At 41.6% G+C, this 20,909-nt stretch overlaps 4 protein-coding genes across 4 annotated transcripts; 3 read left to right on the top strand and 1 right to left on the bottom strand.

The window, feature by feature from the left end:
* Window positions 1-1,647: 1,647 nt before the first annotated feature.
* Window positions 1,648-2,590, top strand: LOC4333793 (germin-like protein 3-5). The gene has a single exon (NM_001418500.1). It carries the CDS (start codon window positions 1,728-1,730, stop codon window positions 2,409-2,411), a length of 684 nt encoding a protein of 227 aa, NP_001405429.1. The 5' UTR covers window positions 1,648-1,727; the 3' UTR covers window positions 2,412-2,590.
* A 3,375-nt stretch (window positions 2,591-5,965) lies between these two features.
* LOC4333792 (putative germin-like protein 3-4) lies at window positions 5,966-6,952 on the top strand. The gene has a single exon (NM_001418498.1). The coding sequence runs from the start codon at window positions 6,060-6,062 to the stop codon at window positions 6,747-6,749; it is 690 nt and encodes a 229-aa protein (NP_001405427.1). The 5' UTR covers window positions 5,966-6,059; the 3' UTR covers window positions 6,750-6,952.
* Window positions 6,953-10,544: 3,592 nt separating this feature from the next.
* Window positions 10,545-11,555, top strand: LOC4333791 (germin-like protein 3-3). The gene has a single exon (NM_001418497.1). It carries the CDS (start codon window positions 10,670-10,672, stop codon window positions 11,351-11,353), a length of 684 nt encoding a protein of 227 aa, NP_001405426.1. The 5' UTR covers window positions 10,545-10,669; the 3' UTR covers window positions 11,354-11,555.
* A 468-nt stretch (window positions 11,556-12,023) lies between these two features.
* On the bottom strand, window positions 12,024-15,446 carry LOC4333790 (indole-3-acetate beta-glucosyltransferase). The gene is made up of 2 exons (XM_015774665.3): window positions 14,624-15,446; window positions 12,024-13,050 (listed from the first exon to the last, which is right to left on the bottom strand). The coding sequence occupies exons 1-2, from the start codon at window positions 15,299-15,301 to the stop codon at window positions 12,214-12,216; spliced, it is 1,515 nt and encodes a 504-aa protein (XP_015630151.1). The 5' UTR covers window positions 15,302-15,446; the 3' UTR covers window positions 12,024-12,213.
* Window positions 15,447-20,909: the final 5,463 nt, after the last annotated feature.

The raw sequence follows: 20,909 nt of genomic DNA, 5'->3' as shown, positions 1-20,909 counted from the left end.
TCGCATTAACTCCTAGAACTTAACATGTAAGTGTGCCACATCATTACTCACTAGCACTTATTATCTAAAGTATTTTAATTCACAAGTGTGTCACGTCATCACCCACTAGTAATTTTTATCTAGAGTATTTTAAATATCATGCAAACATAACATATCATATACAATTTTATTATATTTTTAGAATTCAATATGCAAGCAATTCAAATCATTATCTCCACAATCATTTTCACAACATATGCATCTATCATTTCTATAATATATAACATTCATTTATCCACATATCTCACAGCTAGCAAAGCGTGAGGTATTAACTAGTATCTTATGTAATTGTGATCAAAAGCTCGACAAGCATTGAATAATATCTATTCTATGAACTTTATTGGTTTAATAATTTCAAGTTTATAAAGTTTAAATATTCAATTAAAATTGAAAGTCTACTGATCTCCCCGCCATGTAACTACCGAAGAGTTCAAAACTTTTTTTTTTCTGTTAGTTTTTATAGCTTGCATATCCTTACAAGTCGTTTACTTGTATAGAGCAATCTCGTAAAACAACATAGGGTCTAATCTAGTAACCAAGAATTTGATAAGGAGGACTCACATGCAGGGGTGAGGCAAGCTAGGGAAGCTTGGGCTACCTCCATAAAAAATATAACAACTGTACATCTAATAGTAAACACTTGCTATATTTTGGAATAGAGGAATAGTTCTTGTTTAGCTCCTAGTAAATCAAACTAGAAAAGTTACCGCAAAAATTTGTATCTGTGCGTCTAAGTACAGTGAACCCAGCTAGCTGGATAGAAATATTGTCTTTTGTGAAATAGTTCTAAAAAATGGGAACCAAAATTCTTATTTGCTACCAAATAGCATATGAACCTACATGCATGTTTCATCCTTTGAACAGTAAGCAAAACCCAACTAGCAGCCACCAATAATAGCCTCTGCCCAGCAGGTGTTTCTTTGCCGGGTTATCTCTTTCAAACTATCTAGAGGGTATCAATTGGGTGGTGTGCTTGGCGCAGCTTATTTTTTCAATGTTTTGCTATTATCCCTTTAACACTTTCATTTCTATCAAATCCTATATTTTTTATTCCTTCATTTTCTCAATTCCGTGTTTCAAAGGAGCTCGATATAGCATTAAATGTTTACGTTTATGCTCACAAGTTGTACTTGTTATAATAAATTGGAAGCTTCCACCGGAGCTAATGTGCAACTCGTAGGTATAAATAGATATATTTAATTATTTATGGTGAGAAACCTAACAGTATATACGAATATCGTCTCTTTGAGCAAACAGTGCTAAAGATAACATTAAAAATCAAAATCATCGGGGGAGAAGTCATTGCACGTTAGAGATGAAAATAATTGAATAAGCCATCTGTATATCTGACCGGCATGGAGAGCATGTAGGATTTGTTGCTTATAGGTCCTAGCTAATTTCACTACAGATCAGTCTGATCTGTTCCTTAGCAGCCTCTACGGGGTCTTGACTGCTGACTAATCTTCCTATAAGTGAATTGCAAATTTTCTCACGTGTGCCACGTACGCATGAAACATGATCAGTTATGCACGGAAGGCACGATCGATGCATGGGTGCTTCCCTATATAAAGGGCTCCAAAGCTTGCTACATCATCAGCAAAGCAAAGTAGCAAACAAAGCCAGCCAGCTCGTCACTGCTACTGTCTGCCTGATTGAAGAAGTAATTAGTTACTAGTAGTTGATTAGCAATGGAGTACGGCTTCAAAGCAGCTGGGTTGGTGTTCGTCGTGCTGCTCCTGCAGCAGGCGCCCGTGTTAATCCGAGCCACCGACGCGGACCCTCTGCAGGATTTCTGCGTCGCTGACCTCAACAGCGAGGTGACGGTGAACGGGCACGCGTGCAAGCCGGCGTCGGCCGCCGGCGACGAGTTCCTCTTCTCCTCCAAGATTGCCACGGGCGGCGACGTGAACGCCAACCCGAACGGCTCCAACGTCACGGAGCTCGACGTCGCCGAGTGGCCCGGCGTCAACACGCTCGGCGTGTCCATGAACCGCGTCGACTTCGCGCCCGGTGGCACCAACCCGCCGCACGTCCACCCGCGCGCCACCGAGGTCGGCATCGTGCTCCGCGGCGAGCTCCTCGTCGGCATCATCGGCACCCTCGACACCGGGAACAGGTACTACTCCAAGGTGGTCCGTGCCGGCGAGACGTTCGTCATCCCGAGGGGGCTCATGCACTTCCAGTTCAACGTTGGCAAGACGGAGGCCACCATGGTGGTGTCCTTCAACAGCCAGAACCCCGGCATCGTCTTCGTCCCGCTCACATTGTTCGGCTCCAACCCGCCCATCCCGACGCCGGTGCTTGTCAAGGCACTCCGCGTGGATGCTGGTGTAGTTGAGCTGCTCAAGTCCAAATTCACCGGCGGGTACTAATTAATCTGGGAGTATTTTCGTACCGTTCTTCGCTACGAGCAGCGTACTTAAAGCTCTCGCTTTGTGGTTGCATGTCATTGGATTGAATAAACTTTTTCCCATGTTATGGGAATGAAAATAAAATGATGTTGTTCTCCTTATAATGAATTAAGTAAACGTGTGTCTTTTCGTATGTGCAATTATCTTTCTATTGTTCTCAAATTGCATTTTCAGTATATATATATATATATATATATATATATATATATATATATATATATATATATATATATATATATATATATATATATATATATATATATATATATATATATATATATCATATTTCCTCCGTTTCATAATGTAAGTCATTCTAGCATTGCCCATATTCATATTCATATAGATGTTAATAACATCTATATGAACTAGCATGGTGGTCCGCACAGATTGCGCGGCTAGCATCATTATATTTTCTCTCATATAATAACATATATGTTTTCTCATTATATTATTCAAATATATAATTTTAAATTTTGCAATAACTTTACAAAACTACTAATGTGTAATATTCATATTATATTTTATATATGTGTTAGTTATTAATTATTTTTAATATCAAATTTTAGTTATTTGTAAATTATATATATTCCTATATAGACTCTAGACTCATCTTTTAATATTTATTTTTTTAAATTCCGAATTTTCTGTAAATTGTATATCTATATAGACTCTATGCTCTTCTTCCAATATTATTTATTTTTATTTCTAAATTTTTATTATTTCTAACTGTATTTCTATGTGGACTCTAAACTCATCTTTCAATATTATTTAATTTTTAATTTTGAATTTCAGTTACTTCTAAATTGTATTCCTATTTTGACTTTAAACTCTTCTTCCCATGTTTTTCTTAATTTTGAATTTTAGTTATTTGTAAATTATATTTTTATACGGACTCTAAACTCTACTTTTAATTTTATTATGTTTATTCCAAATTTTAGTCAGTTTTAAATTCCTATATGGACTCTATACTCTACTTCTAATATTCCTTATTTTTTAATTTCGAATTTCTATTTTTTTTCTTAATTGTATTTCTATATGGACTCTATACTCTATTTCTAATATTCTTTATTTTTAATTCCGAATTTCAGTTATTTCCTAATTGTATTTCTATATGGACTCTAGTCTCCTATTCTAATATTCCTTATTTTTTTAATTCCGAATTTCAACTATATCTAAATTGTATTTCTATATGGACTCTAGTCTCCTCTTCTAATATTCCTTATTTTTTTAATTTCGAATTTCAGCTATTTCTAAATTGTATTTATATATGGACTCTGTTTTTTCTTTTTCTCCGATTAATGTGAGAATTTCTAGGCCATGAGAGCGAACGTGGAGGCTCATTTTTCTATTCCTTTAATAATATAATAGATAGATATGGGCAATGCTAGAATGACTTACATTATAAAACGAAGGTAGTACTAGTTGGGATCAAAAGCTCAACATGCATTGAAGCACATCACCATAATATAAATATCTTGACCTTTGGATCATCCATTGGACCTAAATATCTTAACCGTTGGATCATCGATTGGAGTGTTACGAGATATTGGCTTATGTGAAATTGAGGAGTACATGGTCTTTAATTTTCTTCTGTTGATATGAACTTTATTGCTGTGATAATTTTTCATTTATACAGTTTAAGCATTCAATTAAAATTGAAAGTATATTGGTCTCCCCGCCGTATAACTACTGAAGAGTTCAGATCTCTTTTTCCCCTTTATTTTTATAGCTTGCATATCTTTTACGAGTCATTTACATGTACTAGTACAGAGCAATCTCGCAGAGAAACGTGGGATATCATTCGGTAACCAAGAATTTGATAAGAACGTACCACATGCAAGGGTGGAGGCAAGACTAGGGAAGCTTGGGCTTAAACCCTAGGTTTACCTCTATAATCCTCTTAAACCAAGATGTATTTATTTTAAAAAATCAATATCCTGTTAGTCGAGCCTTACTTGAGTCCAAGGTGTTGATGATTTCTGGCTCTGCCATTGTCCACATGTAAGTATAAGAACGTGTACATTTTGTCTGATGTTTACATGAACTGCGTGCATTTATCCGGCGTTTGCTTTCCAAATCATCGTTTCTTACGTCTCTTCCCCCGAAATCCACCCATCCCTTGGATTCCCTTCCCCCAAACTGACATCTCATGCTTGCGTCGACAATAGTATGGAAGCACCGTGGGGAGTCTGGCTCTAGCATTGTCTCACCACCGGTGTGGATTTGATCAGCGCGCTGCCTGAGGAGCTGCGCCTCCCCATCCTCAACCATGTCCGTTGCACCTGAGCCGCTGCCCGCACAGGTCTGTTGTCGCGCAAAATACCAATTGTACTACCTCCGTACGAAAATTTAACAGCATTTAGCTATAAATCTCATAACTAACACTTGTTATATTTAAAATTGAGGGAATAATTTCTATTTAGCTCCTAGTAAATCAAACTAGAAAACTTACCGCATATATTTATATCTGTGCGTCTAAGTAAGCTGAATCCAGCTAGCTAGATAGAAAGATTGTCTGGTGTGAGTAGTTCTAAAAAATGAGAACCAAAATTCTTATTGACTACTACATACTCCCTCCATTCCAAATTGATCTACATATAGTTTTTTTAAGGTTATTCCTAAATGATCTACATATTTGTGTTTATTTATTAAGTCTATTCGTTATTTGTGCATTGGAGTAAATGGATATTGATGCATGTATCCATGTACACAAGTATTTATAACCCACATGCAATATCTTGATTTGCTATTGGCTAGAAAATAGTGGGGATGGTGTATGCATTGAGTTTGTTGCTAGAGTAAATATAGTATGAGAGAGTTATTAGTTTTTCTTGGTCTTGGTGTACCTATGAAATATGTAGATCAATTTGAAATGGATGGAGTAGTATATAAATCTACAAGCATGTTTCATCCTTTGAACAGTAGGCAAAACCCAGCCAGCAGCCACCAATAATCGCCTCGGCGCAGCAGGTGTTTCTTGCCTGGTTATCTCTTTCAAATTCTAGAGGGTATAGCTCTTGGGCTCTTGGCTGGTGTGCTTGGCAGAGAGCAAGAAACGTCCACCCGGCGGCTTGTCGAGCCCTCCTGGACCAAACACTGAATAGATAATATTGAAAATTAGTAGAGAACTAATTAGGGATAAAGTCATTATTCCTCATTAGAGAAGAAAATAATTGAATAAATCATCTGTATTTCTGAGAGAGGCATGCATGGAGTATGTAGGAGTATATATGTTGCTAGCTATATAGGTCCTGGCTGATACAGTACAGGCTAGTCTCTTACTATCTCTATTCCTTAGCAGCCTCTTTATGGCAGTTTGACTGTTGACCCGTAGTTTTGTCACATGATGGATTTCGATGCCACACTAATCTTCCCATAACTGAATTGTTAATTTTGTCACGCGAGCAACGCAAAACGGCAAAATGAATGATGCATAGCTCGATGTGCATGGTTGCTTCCCTATATAAAGGGCACCATAGCACCAAAGCTAGGCTAACTCATCAACACCCAAGCAATTTAAAGTAGCAAATTAACAAGCTAGCTAGCCAGCTCGTCTCCTCACTGCTACTGTCAGCCTGATCGAAGAAGTAATTCGCTAGTTGATTGGCAATGGAGCACAGCTTCAAAACCATAACAGCTGGAGTGGTGTTCGTCGTGCTGCTCCTGCAGCAGGCGCCCGTGCTGATTCGGGCCACCGACGCGGACCCTCTCCAGGACTTCTGCGTCGCCGACCTCGACAGCAAGGTCACGGTGAACGGGCACGCGTGCAAGCCGGCCTCGGCGGCCGGCGACGAGTTCCTCTTCTCGTCTAAGATAGCCACGGGCGGCGACGTGAACGCCAACCCGAACGGCTCCAACGTCACGGAGCTCGACGTCGCCGAGTGGCCCGGCGTCAACACGCTCGGCGTGTCCATGAACCGCGTCGACTTCGCGCCCGGCGGCACCAACCCGCCGCACGTCCACCCGCGCGCCACTGAGGTCGGCATCGTGCTCCGCGGCGAGCTCCTCGTCGGCATCATCGGTACCCTCGACATGGGGAACAGGTACTATTCCAAGGTGGTCCGTGCAGGCGAGACGTTTGTCATCCCGAGAGGGCTCATGCACTTCCAGTTCAATGTCGGCAAGACGGAGGCCACCATGGTGGTGTCCTTCAACAGTCAGAACCCTGGCATCGTCTTCGTCCCGCTCACATTGTTTGGCTCCAACCCGCCCATCCCGACGCCGGTGCTCGTTAAGGCGCTGCGTGTGGACACTGGCGTAGTTGAGCTGCTCAAGTCTAAGTTCACCGGTGGGTACTAATAACTAACCGGAGAACATTTTCATGGTTGTCTCTGCTGGTTCTGTTCTACCAGCAGCGTAACTAAAAGCTCTCGCGAGGCGGTTGCATGTTATTGGAGTGAATAAGCTTTACCTCCCATGTTGTGGGAATGAAACCAAATTGTACTTCTTTGTGATGTTTTTTGCAACAAATTAAATAAATGTGTGTGTTTAATTACCGAGTATGTGCAATTATCTTTTCGTTGTTTCCAAATTGCATTTTCAATATATAATTGATGGTATTTACACCGGTTTATAGGCGAATCATTTGTCTCCCGACCCCCATGATACGGGTATTTACTTCGACAACCAACCTAAACACAGTTATAAAACCTCCCTCTATAGTTCACGAGAATCTATATAACCATTGTTTCCCAGTGGCTTCTAAGTTGTATGTTGTACTTGTCTTCCTCAAACTAAGAACTAGAATCTCCGAAACATCGAATGATCATTACCGATCGAATGTCGCTGACATAATGGCTGATAAGAACTACAATGAAAGATAATGTCGGAAAGTAAATAAGATGTAAATTAGTCGGTCGTCCAAATCTTACCACCGTTCTAACAAAACCAATCTGACAGGGACATTGCTACTAAGGACACCACAGCAATGGGATACATCTAGCACAACACTTGCAAGAAATTCATGATATCAAGTGTGTCATCGTCGTTGTTCCAGACATCCGGAACTATGTTGTCACCTGAAGAGTCCACTTGAGGCATGAAGGTGAGGTAGACAGGGGCGGAGCTACATTGAAGAGGGGGGGGGTGCCCAGGAACCCGGTCAATAAATTTTTTTAGTTGTAGTTCATCTATTTTTACCATATAGGCACCCCTTCAATCCAAACTCAGGCACTCATATCAACCTAAACTCGGCCTAAAGTAGAGTAAAGCAAGCGAATGGCACCCCTCTCCATTTTGTTCTAGCTCCGCCCCTGGAGGTAGAGTAAACATTAATTGTAGTTTTATAGTTAAATTGGTGCTAAGCTTGTATAGTTTTGTGAACTTCATTACTAAATTGTATAGTTTGTGACACATTATCTTAAAATTATAGTTCACCAACAAATTTGATACTAAATCTGTAATTTAGTTTATGACACATCATCTGATATATGTAGTTTTATAATAGTTTGGGTTTTGTGAAATTTACCCATTCTACTATTATATTAGACCTAGTGGTACATCTAGTAGAAGTTTTAAATGAGTGAAAAGTAAAAATATAATATACTAATGATATGATAAATCCGTACTGAAGTAATGAAGTCTTAGAGCACCCGCAATGGTAAAGTAAGGTGCTATCTATAAAACATGTACACCTCAACAATAGACTAGATTAATAGTAAACCACTTCAATGGTATGTCTACATGGGTATCTATAGCTCTCTAATCCATTGCCTCGTTTTTCTCTATAGACTATCTCCATGTTAGTAGATAGCTTTGCTCTCTCTCTTCATTTAATCTCTTCCAAGTAGGAAAATATGCTGACATGGATCTCTTGTAGAGAGCTTATAGATAACCATTGTGGGTGCCCTTATGGTATGTTTCCATCAATCGATAGCTAAAGTCACCGTTATCAAAGTCGAGAAGTCATTGTTCTCCCTAGTCCCTAGAGATAAAAAAATAATAAATCATGTGTTTAATCAGGTGAGGATTACAAATTGGATGGGCAAATAAACAAAGCAAGAAACGTAACCAAGTACAAAACACACACTCTCTACCCCTGATAGTCTGTAGCTTTCTTATACATCTATGATCTATCTGCTTTTTTTCAATAAAAGCCTAAAGATAATTACTACCTCCATTTTAAATTACTTAGCATTCTAATTTTATCTAAGCCAAACATTTATATATTTGACTATCAATTTCTAGACATTCATATTTTTTAACATCATAATATTAATATATATCTTTTTACTAACCACAAGAAATGAATTTATAATATATATAATTCGTATGTTGTTAAACTACATATATTTCTAGACATTAGTTGTCAAACATAAAAAAGAATACTTGTCTTAGGACAAAGCTAGAACGGCATGTAATTTGAAATGGATGAAGTAAATAACAAGGTTCTTACACAAAATTGAGTTTGCAGAAAATGATAGGTTGCTGGGGATGCAAACCTCTTCTAAGCTAGCTTCTCTTACCACCCATTTGCATGATAGGAACAACACCAAGACAGGATATTGACGGGTCGGCACCTAGCAAATTACCCCCAAAAACGTCTCTTTCATCTTTCAGAGCTCACCAATTTTGTTTTAGGGTTTAATTAAACTGCACATTGAATTAATTAAACGATCTCTTCTGATAAGGAAAAAAAAAGACCCATCAGATCAAGTGTTTGATTTCTAACGGAATTTGGCTTCTTCAAACATAGCTAGCTCATAGCTCTCAATTACCCCCACCTAAGGTAGATAGTCTCTCTAATGTTGTGTTTGAGGAGAAGGGATTGAGGAGATTGGGAAGATACGCAAAACGAGGTGAGCCATTAACTCATGATTAATTGAGTATTAACTATTTTAAATTTCAAAAATGAATTAATATGGTTTTTTAAAGCAACTTTCATATAGACAATTTTTGCAAAAAACACACCGTTTAGTAGTTTGGGAAGCGTGCGCGCGGAAAACGATGTGCATTCTCACTCCCTATCACCCAAACGAACGCAGCCTAACTCTCTATACAAGGATTTCGCAGTGGATTTCCCACCGTTCCAAATGAGGCTGTGTTGATCTCATTTAACACTACCTCTTCTAGCAAACTTTTCAGCCTTTTCATAGCTCTCTTTTAAACCATAGGTTCCTTCTGAAATTCAAGTTCCATTCCATTCCATCACACTTCTCTTACATTGTTTTCTCTATTATTTATCTTTGCACGCAAGTAGAAATTGGGCGTCGGTTTTTGCAGAAAAAATCAGGCACTCCTCCCTACTGCGTTGTTGTTGCTTGTGCCTCACGGTTAATCGCAAATGAAATGTAATTTACCTTGCTCTCTAGACTTGGCTGGCATTTCTCGAAGGTTGGCTAACAAATTCAAATTACTGGTTGTTTTGATGTTTCCTTTGGCGGTCTGTGCCTCTTAGAAAAAAATCTTGATCCCTGTACGTAGGGATCGATATGCATTGCCCATGTAGCATGCTCGCCTATATATAACGCAAAATTTCTTCTAGGACACTCTAATTTTTTATCAGCTTTACCATAGGACATTTGAGTTTTTGTGTCCCATCCTTTTGTCTTTATTGTCAAAAGATATTCTGACCAATATGTTAACATATCTTTGTCCATTGTAGATATGAAATTTTGGAAAAGATGATTTTATCCTTGGCCCACCTATCATGATTTAAATTTAACCAAATTAAGTTGAATTTAAACATATTTTGCAAAATTCAAACCATGTCCCAAATGACATAAATGACAATTGGAAAAGAAATTAAAAAATAATAAAATAAAATTTAAACAAATATTGGCTGAATTTAAACAATTTTGCATAAAAAGTTTTGGATTTCCACAATTCGGGAAATGTTTTGAATCGTCCACAAAACATTGTTTATATTCAGCCAAAATTTGTTTAAATTTAAATCTTTCATGGTAGTCGAAGGGTAAAACGTCTTTTGCAAACGTTCTCTTTGGATTAGAGAGGGTATATATTAAAATAATTGTCAGAGCATCTTTTTACAATCAGAAAATTAGAGCGTCCAGAAGCAAACGCTAGAAATCTAGAGTATCGTAAAGCAATTGTTGCCCCTATATAAAAGGCTCCAAAGCTAGCTCGATCATCGGCACCCAATTAGCAAAGTAGCTTCTATACTACTGCCTCTGCCAGGTGCCATTTCATTACTCAAAGAAATTGAGCCGAGACCTGAGGAACATATACAAGAATTGGCTAGCTTTGCTCGTTGATTAGCAATGGAGTGCTTCAAAACTACCCTAGCTGGGGTGGTGCTCGTCGTGCTGCTCCTGCAGCAGGCGCCGGTGCTACGGGCCAACGACCCTGACCCTCTCCAAGACTTCTGCGTCGCCGACCTCGACAGCGAGGTGACGTTGAACGGGTACCCGTGCAAGCCCACGCCGGCGGCCGGCGACGAGTTCCTCTTCTCCTCCAGGTTAGCCACGGGCGGCGACGTGAACGCCAACCCCAACGGCTCCAACGTCACGCAGCTCGACGTCGCGGGGTGGCCCGGGGTGAACACGCTCGGCGTGTCCATGAACCGCATCGACTTCGCGCCCGGCGGCACCAACCCGCCGCACGTCCACCCGCGCGCCACCGAGGTCGGCATCGTGCTACGCGGCGAGCTCCTCGTCGGCATCATCGGCAGCCTCGACACCGGGAACAGGTACTACTCCAGGGTGGTCCGCGGCGGCGAGACGTTCGTCATCCCGCGGGGGCTCATGCACTTCCAGTTCAACGTCGGCAAGACGGAGGCCACCATGGTGGTGTCCTTCAACAGCCAGAACCCTGGCATCGTCTTCGTCCCGCTCACATTGTTCGGCTCCAACCCACCCATCCCGACGCCGGTGCTCGTCAAGGCGCTCCGGGTGGACGCCGGCGTCGTCGAGCTGCTTAAGTCCAAGTTCACCGGTGGGTACTGATCTGACGATCCGAGAGTATTCTTACGCGGATCTAGGTCTCTGCTACTATAGTTGTGCGCAGTGTATGTTATTTGATTGAATAAACTTGTCGTCGCCATCGCAGGCCACGAATGAAACTAAAATGTATTACTACTGCTTTCTTGTGCTTTTCCCCTTCTAAATAAACTATACATAAATGGTATTTTGGTAAGTGCGCCTAGTTATCTTTTCATTGTTGTAAAATTGCATTGTCAATCTATAATTTTCATTCATGATGCATAATCCAGTTCAATATATTACTCTCTCCGTTAAAAAAAAACATCTACACCATCTGTCCATAAAAACAATTTCTAGCTATGAATCTGAACATATGTTATATTATTATGTACAGATCCATAGGCCAAAGTTATATTTTCTTTTTACGGATGGAGTAGATCTCTAGTACAACATTTGATGAAACTTTGAAATTTCGACTATCAATTCGGCCACGCTTAGTCTTAAATATTGATAAGATTAGTTTATCATATTATAATAAATTATCAGATTTATTTGAAGAAAAAACTTATCAGATTTTATAAACTATAAAATTGCTCAATGTTTTAAAAGTTGAAATAAATTTTGTGCTAAACGTCAGGCAAAATTTTCTTCCTGCTAACAGGGAGAACAGTAACCAAACGGAACACGAGAAAAATAAGTGCGAACCACGCAACCGGACGAGATAAACTTATCCACCAACCACAAGTCTGAATTACTGTTTTATTATCCTTGATTAAAAAAGAAAAAAAAACAAACTAATCATCAACCAGTCTACGAGACTCTGACGTCAGCGGCCTCGGGATTCCCATTCCACGTCGCATTTCGCGCGAGATGCGTCTCACGGATCACATCTCCGACGCTGCAGCCTCGCTGCCCTCCCAAACCAGCGTCTTCCACTTCTCGCCGGCGTCGGCGCCGGAGCCGCCGCGCAAGAACTCCACGAACTCGTCCAGGCTCCGGTCGGAGCTGCCGCCGGGGGACACCGCCGCGCGCGCGGCGTCGCTCCACCGCCGCGCCTCGCCGCGCGCGCGGGCACGGGCGGCCTCCTGCTCCTCCCCGTCCATGACGGCGCGCACGCACCGCTCGATGTCGCCGCGGAGGAACATCGCCGCCGTCCCCCCCGCGGCGTCGTCGGCGTCGGCGTCGCCGCGGCGGGCGCGCACGCCGGCGCCCCAGGCGCGCTCGACGAGCAGGGCGTTGGTGGGCTGGTCGGTCCACAGCGGCATCGCCACCATGGGCACCCCGAAGCCGAGCGCCTCCAGGGTGGAGTTCCAGCCGCAGTGCGTGACGAAGCACCCGGTGGCGCGGTGCGCCAGCACGTCGAGCTGGGGGCTCCACCGCACGACGAGCGCGTCGCCCGACGCCGTCGCGGCGTCCAGGAGGTGGCGGGGCAGCTGCGCCTCCTCGGTGGCCCTGACCACCCACAGGAACGGCCTGCCGGCGGCGAGGAGGCCGCGGGCGAGCTCCTCCGTCTGGGCGGCGCCGAGGGACGCGAAGCTGCCGAAGGAGACGTAGGCGACGGAGCTCGGCGGCTTGGTGTCCAGCCACTGCATGCAGGTGTCCTCCGGGTCGAGCAGGTTCGCGCCGTAGGTGAAGCGGCCGGTGGCGCCGTCGCCGGCGGGAAGTGGCACGCATGGCCCGATGGCGCGGGCCTTCCACTGGGTCGACAACCCAGCCAAAACCTAGAACAGTACGATCAGAGTGTTAATCAATTAGTCCATTTTGTGGAGTCAAGTGCAATCGGCCACTGGCAAATCACATACCTAATATAAACCTGAAAATTATCATAGTAGCATTTAATATGTGTCTGAGATTTGTTTACCTCACTATAAATAACTTTTACTCATTGTTAAATCGAAAGTTTTACTCCGTGTAACTTGGACAAATATTAGACTTTATTTTTTTTAAGAAAGACTCTATTCTTTATTATACTTTATTTTTTAGATTTATACTACATACTAAGTTTGCACTATATATTTCCTTCCTCTGACATTTATAGGATTTCAATAATTTTATCGTTCCAAGTTTGGCGTAAAAAGAAATAAGGCAGGAAATTGACTGTGAAGGTTGAAAATGCACACTATATTTGCTACATGACCATTACTACGGTGCTCTCTACGGGTAGTATAAATCAATATGAACCATTGATTTCATTTGATCAAAAGGTTTAGATCTATTTATACTATCACCGCAGTTAACGGTAATAGAAATGTACGCAGTCATTATTGTCAAGAAAAAATAGATGCAGATGATATAATCATCATTTAGCAGTGACTAAACATTTTTTTTCCTTCCTGTTTTGGTTTTTTCGATGAAATGAGAGCGATGTCAACACAATGGATGATCATAGATAGATTTAGCCAGGAAAAACGTAAATAACAAAGTAACTCCTAATCATTGTATTAATAAGTTAATAATTTGCCCCCTAGTATAATACTACCAGGAGACTAACACCGGAGCATCGAGCACTTGCTACATATGCATATATACTGTATCCTCTAAAATTTCATCCTTAAAGAATACATTGTTTTCGTATCCTTGAAAAATACATTGCGGCTAAAAAAATTCTTAATATACTTTCATGTTTCAAATAAGACTTTAGTGACACGTGTCTTCATAGCAATTGTCGCAAAGCTATGAACTGCCACAGAGGCAGCGGCAGCAGCACAACCGATCGGCCAAATTAAAATTCCTAATACTTTAGTGTTTCAAATAGGACTTTAGTGACACGTGTCTTCACGACAACCGTGACGACCACAGAAAGCGTCGGGCCATTCTCATCACATTCCAAATGTATCATATGGACAGGCTAAAATGATTTAATTAAATCATTTTTTATAGTACAAATCAACAAGAGGGATTAATCAAAAACCCAAATATTTTAGCCTGACGCCGCGCCCACACCCATGCATAAATAAGAACTACATTGCACCCATCCAATTCTAGAATTCTGCATATCTACTTGGGTACGACAAAGGAGAGTAAATTGATTTCGAATAATTTATCCAATCATTTTTTTCTACCAAAATCATATGACATTCTCACATTCCAAGCAGGCATGTAAAGGATTTATCAGCTTTGTCCCAACTGCCAACAGTTTATACGTATATGAAGGCCATCAAAGAAAGCTATACGCATGGGCCATGATGCTACTACGAATCAATCACCGAGACAAAATTTAGTTGAAAAATAGTAATACGCTTTAAAAATTCGTTGAAAAACATTAAATCTCCGGTTTATTAATTCTTCACTTACCTCGCTCTCCAGCTCGTCGAACGAGTTGAAGAGCACCCAGTCGTCCTTCCCCGCGTCGGCGAACTGGCTGAGCGCGAACACGGCGAGCGTCGGGTACGGCCCGTCGCCGAGCACGAACGACGGGAGCTCGCGCCTCTCCATCTCCGGCAGCCCGGCGAACGCGGCGCTCCTGCTGGTCGCCGGCTCCTGCTCCGGCGCCGGCACGGCGAGCTTCCCCTCGTGGACGTAGTGGTACACAGCGCTGACGGCGCACGACTGCGTGGAGAACGCCACGGCCGGCAGGCCGAGGCCGCGCGCCACGCGCCCCGCCCACGGCGCGAACGTGTCGTACACCACGCACGTGAAGGGGAGGCGGTCCGCGCCGGCGCCGCGCGCCTCGGCGGCGACGAGCCCGGCGAGCGACGCGGCCCCGGCGGCGTCGAGCGTGGCGAGGTACTCCTCCAGGCTCGCCGCCGACGCGACGCCGCCCTCGTCGTGGCCGTCGGAGATGACCTCCACCCGCACCCCCGGGCAGGCGTCGAGGCCCCCGCCGCCGGCGGACGACGACGTCGTCCGCTCGATGAAGCGGGTGGTGACCACGGTCACCGCCACGCCCTTGGACGCCAGCTTCCTCGCGAACTGCACCATCGGGTTCATGTGCCCCTGGCTAGGATACGGCACGACAAGGACATGCGCCATGGCTACCTGGAGATCTCAAATTCCTCAAGAAAAGGAGAGGAAAAAAAAACACAAAGAACAATCTGTAGCAACAGCGGCAAGCAAGGTTGGATCGAGATGATCACGACGAGATCGTCATATAGTACAAAAGCGACTCATCTCTGAATCCTAATCTCCTCTCCTCCTCTGCTGGCGCCATTAAACCCCAGTAGTAACGCCTCCTTTCGGAGCGGTGGGGCCCACCTGTCAGCCTCGGCGAAAACGCGGCACAGGAGTGTCCGGCTCTGGAAATGGCTGCGCTAGAAGAGGAAGGACAAATCTCGTGGGCATTGGCACGCTTAGCATGCATGCATGGTTTGGCTTCACATCTATATATGCAGTGACATTTGTCAGGTGACCTGGAGGAAAGACAGCTGGGACATTTACCTTTGGAGATGAGATGGAGCACATTTGGCATGTTTAAGCAGTGGCAGATAAGGATGGACCCACCCCCAGAGACAGGCCTTGGGTCGGCCTAATACTAATTTATCGTAATATGTGATCTATTATGAAGGAAAATTGTCTCGGTCCATGGACTTTCTACAATTGGCATAGCAAAGCTGGATTCAGTTTGGGCCTTTTTTACAAAGTAGTTTTGGCCCATTTAAGAAGAGAAAGATGAACACTGCCGTGGCTTACTATCCAAGATGGACCGGTAGGAGCATGTTTTGCTTTATGCCTAAAGCAGTAGGCGATGCGTTTTCAGTTTCGTCCCTCAAGTTTACGTCGAGTCTGTATGATATCTCTAAACTCCAATATCAGAGATGTCAACCCCTCAACTATTCAAAACCATACAAAGTAAATCAATAGGCAATATGGATGCCTAGTTTTTCGCTGACGTGACATCCTAGTCAGAAAAAATTAAAAAAAATATGTAGGGCCTATCCATCGGCCGTTGCCACCGCCGGCTCCCCTCCTCTGGCCGGATCTGGGAGGAAGGGAGGGAGGGGAGGGGAGTGCCGCCGGCTGCTGTGGCCATCGCCTCCGCGCCGCCAGGTTTCCTCTTAGTTGCTGTGCATCTTCGCGCCGTCAGCTGCTGTGGTTGCCGCCTACACCCTCCGCATCACCGGCTAGATATGGGAGTGGAGGGAAAGGGAGGAAGGTGAGGAAGTGAAGGGAGAGGTGGGCGGATGGGTGAGGACTTAGTGTTTGAAGGGTGGTGGTGTGGGTGGTTGGATTTTTGCGGGCTGAGGATTTGAGGTCCCGCCTCATAAATTGATTTTAGTAAGCGTACCTTAAGAGGTTCGCCTATAAAAATAACTAAATTTATGGTATCTTGAGCTATTTTTACAAACGGTGATTTTATAATCTGTCTGAAAAAATAAAATCATAACGTTGGAAAAAATTATTTTTCTAGTAGTTATTATGCGTGTACAATCAGGAGAGTTCTAATGTCTTTCCGCATATCCTTGTATTTAAGGATTTCCTCGACTTCTTTAGATACCAGAGGGAATAGCAAACAATTTTGTTCAGATTTGTTAAAATATTTACAATACAAAGTACTCCCTTTGTCCAAAAAAAGCACAACCTAGGATGGGATGGGACATATTCTAGTACAATGTATCTAGATGTCCAGATACGTTGTACTAGAATATGTCTCATCCCATCTTAGGTTGTGTTTTTTTGGGACGGATGAAGTAATCTCAAAGTGTGATGTCATAAAGAGAGAGTGACTCGTAGGTTAAAGTTACTATCGAGGACAGTACTTCTCAATACATACTAGCTCGAATGTGCAAAGAAAAAAGCACATATATACACAACGACAACGAGGACATTGATAATAATACGGCTTTCAAAAACGAGATTTTTTAGGGGCGTACCTCCAAATATTTTTTGAAAATAGATTATAAACGTATTGGAGATTAAACACGATATCTCAGGATTAAAACCACACATTATGAAGTATATCGCTTAATGCGGCTTTCCAAGCAGTGGCTCGGTGCGCCAAGCTACTTTCCAAATGAGACTTGCATGCACCGCCATGAGGCCATTCTCTTGGTTATTGTGGTTGCTTTGCTCCAACATGAGTCTAAGGTGGACATATCACTACATTGTAAATATCTTAAAATGTAAAGATTTATTGCAGCTCGCATTTTTTATAACAAATCGACTCCATATCTAATTACAAATACTTTATATTTTGGACATTTAGTAAAATTTTGATCATCAATAACTTCTGAATGAAACATATAAATAAAATGTGTATATTGTGAAAATCACACCTCAAATACCGAGAACGTTGAAATGTTGAATCTCTTACCCATTTCTCGTAACAACCCAACGGTTTGAAAAGTGAAAAGATACACTTGCTAACATGTTTTCTCGGCTTTGCTATTTATCAGGTAACTTAGGATTTTCTTAAATCCATCACTTGAACCAACCGTACGTGTTGGATTAAAATTCAACAGATGTGGTTTGATCTTCTACCACAGAACAAGCGACTACCCAGAGCATCTATCTCTCTCGCCAACTAGCTTAGTTAGCTCCAAGTGCTACTCAAGCATATGCTCTCGGCAACCATGGCAGCAAATTATGCGCCAACGGAGTGGATTAGTATTTGAGGTGGAGGGTCAGGGTAGGAGAGCTTGGGAGAGAAAGAGGAGGGAGTGTTGTGAGAGCCTTAGAAGGATGATCATCAGGTCATCAGGACAACGGTGAGCAGTGGATTTCACGGCGATGGCGCCACCGAAGCTATGGGAGGGAGGGTGAGGCAGCGGCAGTCGGAGTGGTGGTGGAGTACTGGGCAAAATGGAGAGTGGTTTGTAGGTGATCGGGGGTGGCAGCGAACCCAGCAACATATGCCTACAGAGACGGAGAGCAAGAGGCGGCATGAGAAAGCTGAAAAATATGCAATCCTCCTGGCTGAGAAAGCCCCTTTGAATTGGAGGAAAAACATAGGAATTTTAGAGGATTACAATCCTATAGGAAAATTTCCTATGAAGCCCTTTGAAACAAAGGATTGAATCATATCCAATCCTTTGAAATTCCTATGGAATGGACAATCCTATAGAGATTTTGGAGGAAATTTAGCAAGAGCTTCAACCTCTTGCTAACTTTCCTTTGAGTCTATCTCTCTCATCCAATTCCTGTGTTTTTCCTGTGGTTCAATCAAACGGTCATTCCTATGTTTTTCCTGCGTTTTGCAATCCTCTGTTTTACACTTACATTCATATCAAAATTCTATGTTTTTCCTATTCCTATATTTTCTCAATCCTGCGATTTAAAGAGGGCAAAATGGAGAGTGGTTTGTAGGTGATCGATCAGGGGTGGCAGCGAACCCAGCAATATATGCCTACAGAGACGGAGAGCAAGAGGCGGCATGAGAAAGCTGAAAAATATGCAATCCTCCTGGTTTAGAAGCTACAAAATTCCTGTAAATTTTCTCTGAACTAAATCTTAATTTCCTGCATCATTATGTGATTAAATCTTAATTTCCTGCAACTTATTTTTTCGAACACGTAAGAGATATGCATATCATTTCATTAAGCAAGTAAAAAACAACTGAAAAAAAAGTCTTGCAAGACACCACACGAGAAAAAAAAGAGGAAAAGATAAAGATGAAGAAACACCAATTAAGAAACAAGTCTATGAGCCCTCTGCCTCAACCCTAACGGCTAGCTCCTGAAGGTTGGCAGCCTCTATATTAGGGGTAGCACCATTACACACGTAGTCATTTCTATATTTTCAGACCTCCCAAGCGACCAAAAAGATCAGAGAATTGAGTCATATTTCTTCATCTTGTTTTGTCTTCCCTCCATCACGCTTGCCCACCACCAAGGATTTACTAACTAAAATAAAATACTTGAGATTGTTGTTAGTAAGAATTTTGTAAGGATAAAAAGTACTTCCTCTGAAAAAAAAAACGAATCTAGAACTGGATGTGACTGGACAAAATCCAATCTTAGATTTATTTTTTGTGGGACTAAAGGAGTACATCCTATTTACATTTATGTTATTACTAGCAAAAATACCCATGCGTTGCACTGAGGAAACGGTTGATAAAAGAGAGCGTGGTCAATAAAAACAGTGTGAGGCAACATCGTGGAAAGTATAAGCGAGACAGCACCTCGAGTCAACACATAAATCGAATGACATATGAAGAAAAGCAAAGGATGAAAACAAAACGCGCGCGGACAACCAAGACTGAAGCATGTATGTGACTATTGGAAAAAAAATATGAGTGACGATTGAAAAAAATATGAATTCTTTAACTAGATACTCCATCATGTATTTACTTATGACCATTCATCTTATTAAAAAATATAGTTATCTTTTATTTTTAATTATAAATTGATTTATCATTAAAGGCTCTTTAAGTATTATTTTATATATTTGTTTTATGTTTAAAATGTTTTTAATAAGACGAATGATTAAAATATTCTAAAGTTACTGGTATCATATATAAAAATATCGTATATAAAAACCAGCGAGAGTATATTTCCATATATAAGAATATATAAGGATACGAATGAGATAGATATTTATCCCAAGTTGAAAGATGAAGCTGTCTATAAACATTACTCCAGGTTTAAAAATAAAGAAGTGCCATATATCAAATATGAATTCACATAAATAAAGGAGATAAAAAACATTTTTATTAACTCAAGGTTTTACGCTCTTTCGATTCATATAATAATATAATATGGTGGTTTTGAAATATTTTCAGATTTGATCACTTCATCTCATTGTTACATTCTGATCTAATTTATTCTGCTTTGGTATGCATGTCCCTCACTTTGCATAGTACCGTGGTCCATGTTTTTTTCTTCTAATTTATTAGTTTCCGTTTTTTGTGTGCAGTAGTTTTTTACTTTGCGGGAGCCTACAGTAAAATAATGGAAAAGGAATAGGAATAGGGTGGGTCGGTTTCCATACTCTAGAAAGAACCACTCTGCTCTAAAAAAAAAGAACTGGTCGGTTTAATTTTCCTGGTAAAAAACCACTGGGTTTTCACATTTTGATCCTTCTATAAAACTTATCCTACAAATAGATCTCTAAAAAAAACTTATTCTAGAAATGATCTTTTTCACGGCGCCAAGGTCCAACATGACGGCGCCAATGACATTGGCGCCGTCCCCATAGCCCTCCAGTGAAAGTTAAGTCACAAATGTGAAGGGGGACGGCGCTAACGTCATTGGCACCGAGGACCAAATTGTATTTTTTTTGAAAAAAAGACCTATTTGTAAATAAAAAATATTTACAAATAGATCATCGGCGCCAATGACATTGATGTTGAGGACCTATTTGTAATTTTTTATTTATAAATGAGTCCCTTTTTATTACAAATAGGTCCTTTTTAAATTTTTTTAGAAATTGGTCCTCAGCGCCAATGACGTTGGCGCCGTCCCCTTTCCCATTACCCATTAGTGACTTACTCCCTCCATCCCATAATATAAAGGATTTTGACTTTTTACTTGCAATGCTTGACCATTCGTTTTATTCAATAAAATTTTGAAATTATTATTTATTTTATTTGTGACTTACTTTATTATCCAAAGTACTTTAAGCACAACTTTTCGTTTTTTATATTTGCACAAATTTTTTGAATAAGACGAGTGATCAAATAGTGCAAGCAAAAAGTCAAAATCCT

The sequence above is a fragment of the Oryza sativa genome, chromosome 3 (genome assembly GCF_034140825.1).
Source record: "Oryza sativa Japonica Group chromosome 3, ASM3414082v1".
Lineage (NCBI taxonomy): Eukaryota > Viridiplantae > Streptophyta > Magnoliopsida > Poales > Poaceae > Oryza > Oryza sativa.
The sequence above is the reverse complement of the archived record's forward strand: the minus strand, read 5'-3'. Positions and strand labels throughout refer to the sequence as shown.

Excerpts from the sequence above, each read along its gene's own strand:
- LOC4333793 (NM_001418500.1), top strand. The coding sequence starts at position 1,728 with ATGGAGTACGGCTTCAAAGCAGCTGGGTTGGTGTTCGTCGTGCTGCTC.
- LOC4333792 (NM_001418498.1), top strand. The coding sequence starts at position 6,060 with ATGGAGCACAGCTTCAAAACCATAACAGCTGGAGTGGTGTTCGTCGTG.
- LOC4333791 (NM_001418497.1), top strand. The coding sequence starts at position 10,670 with ATGGAGTGCTTCAAAACTACCCTAGCTGGGGTGGTGCTCGTCGTGCTG.
- LOC4333790 (XM_015774665.3), bottom strand. The coding sequence starts at position 15,301 with ATGGCGCATGTCCTTGTCGTGCCGTATCCTAGCCAGGGGCACATGAAC. Across the intron at positions 13,051-14,623 it reads TCGACGAGCTGGAGAGCGAG|GTTTTGGCTGGGTTGTCGAC; the intron begins GTAAGTGAAGAA and ends GTACTGTTCTAG.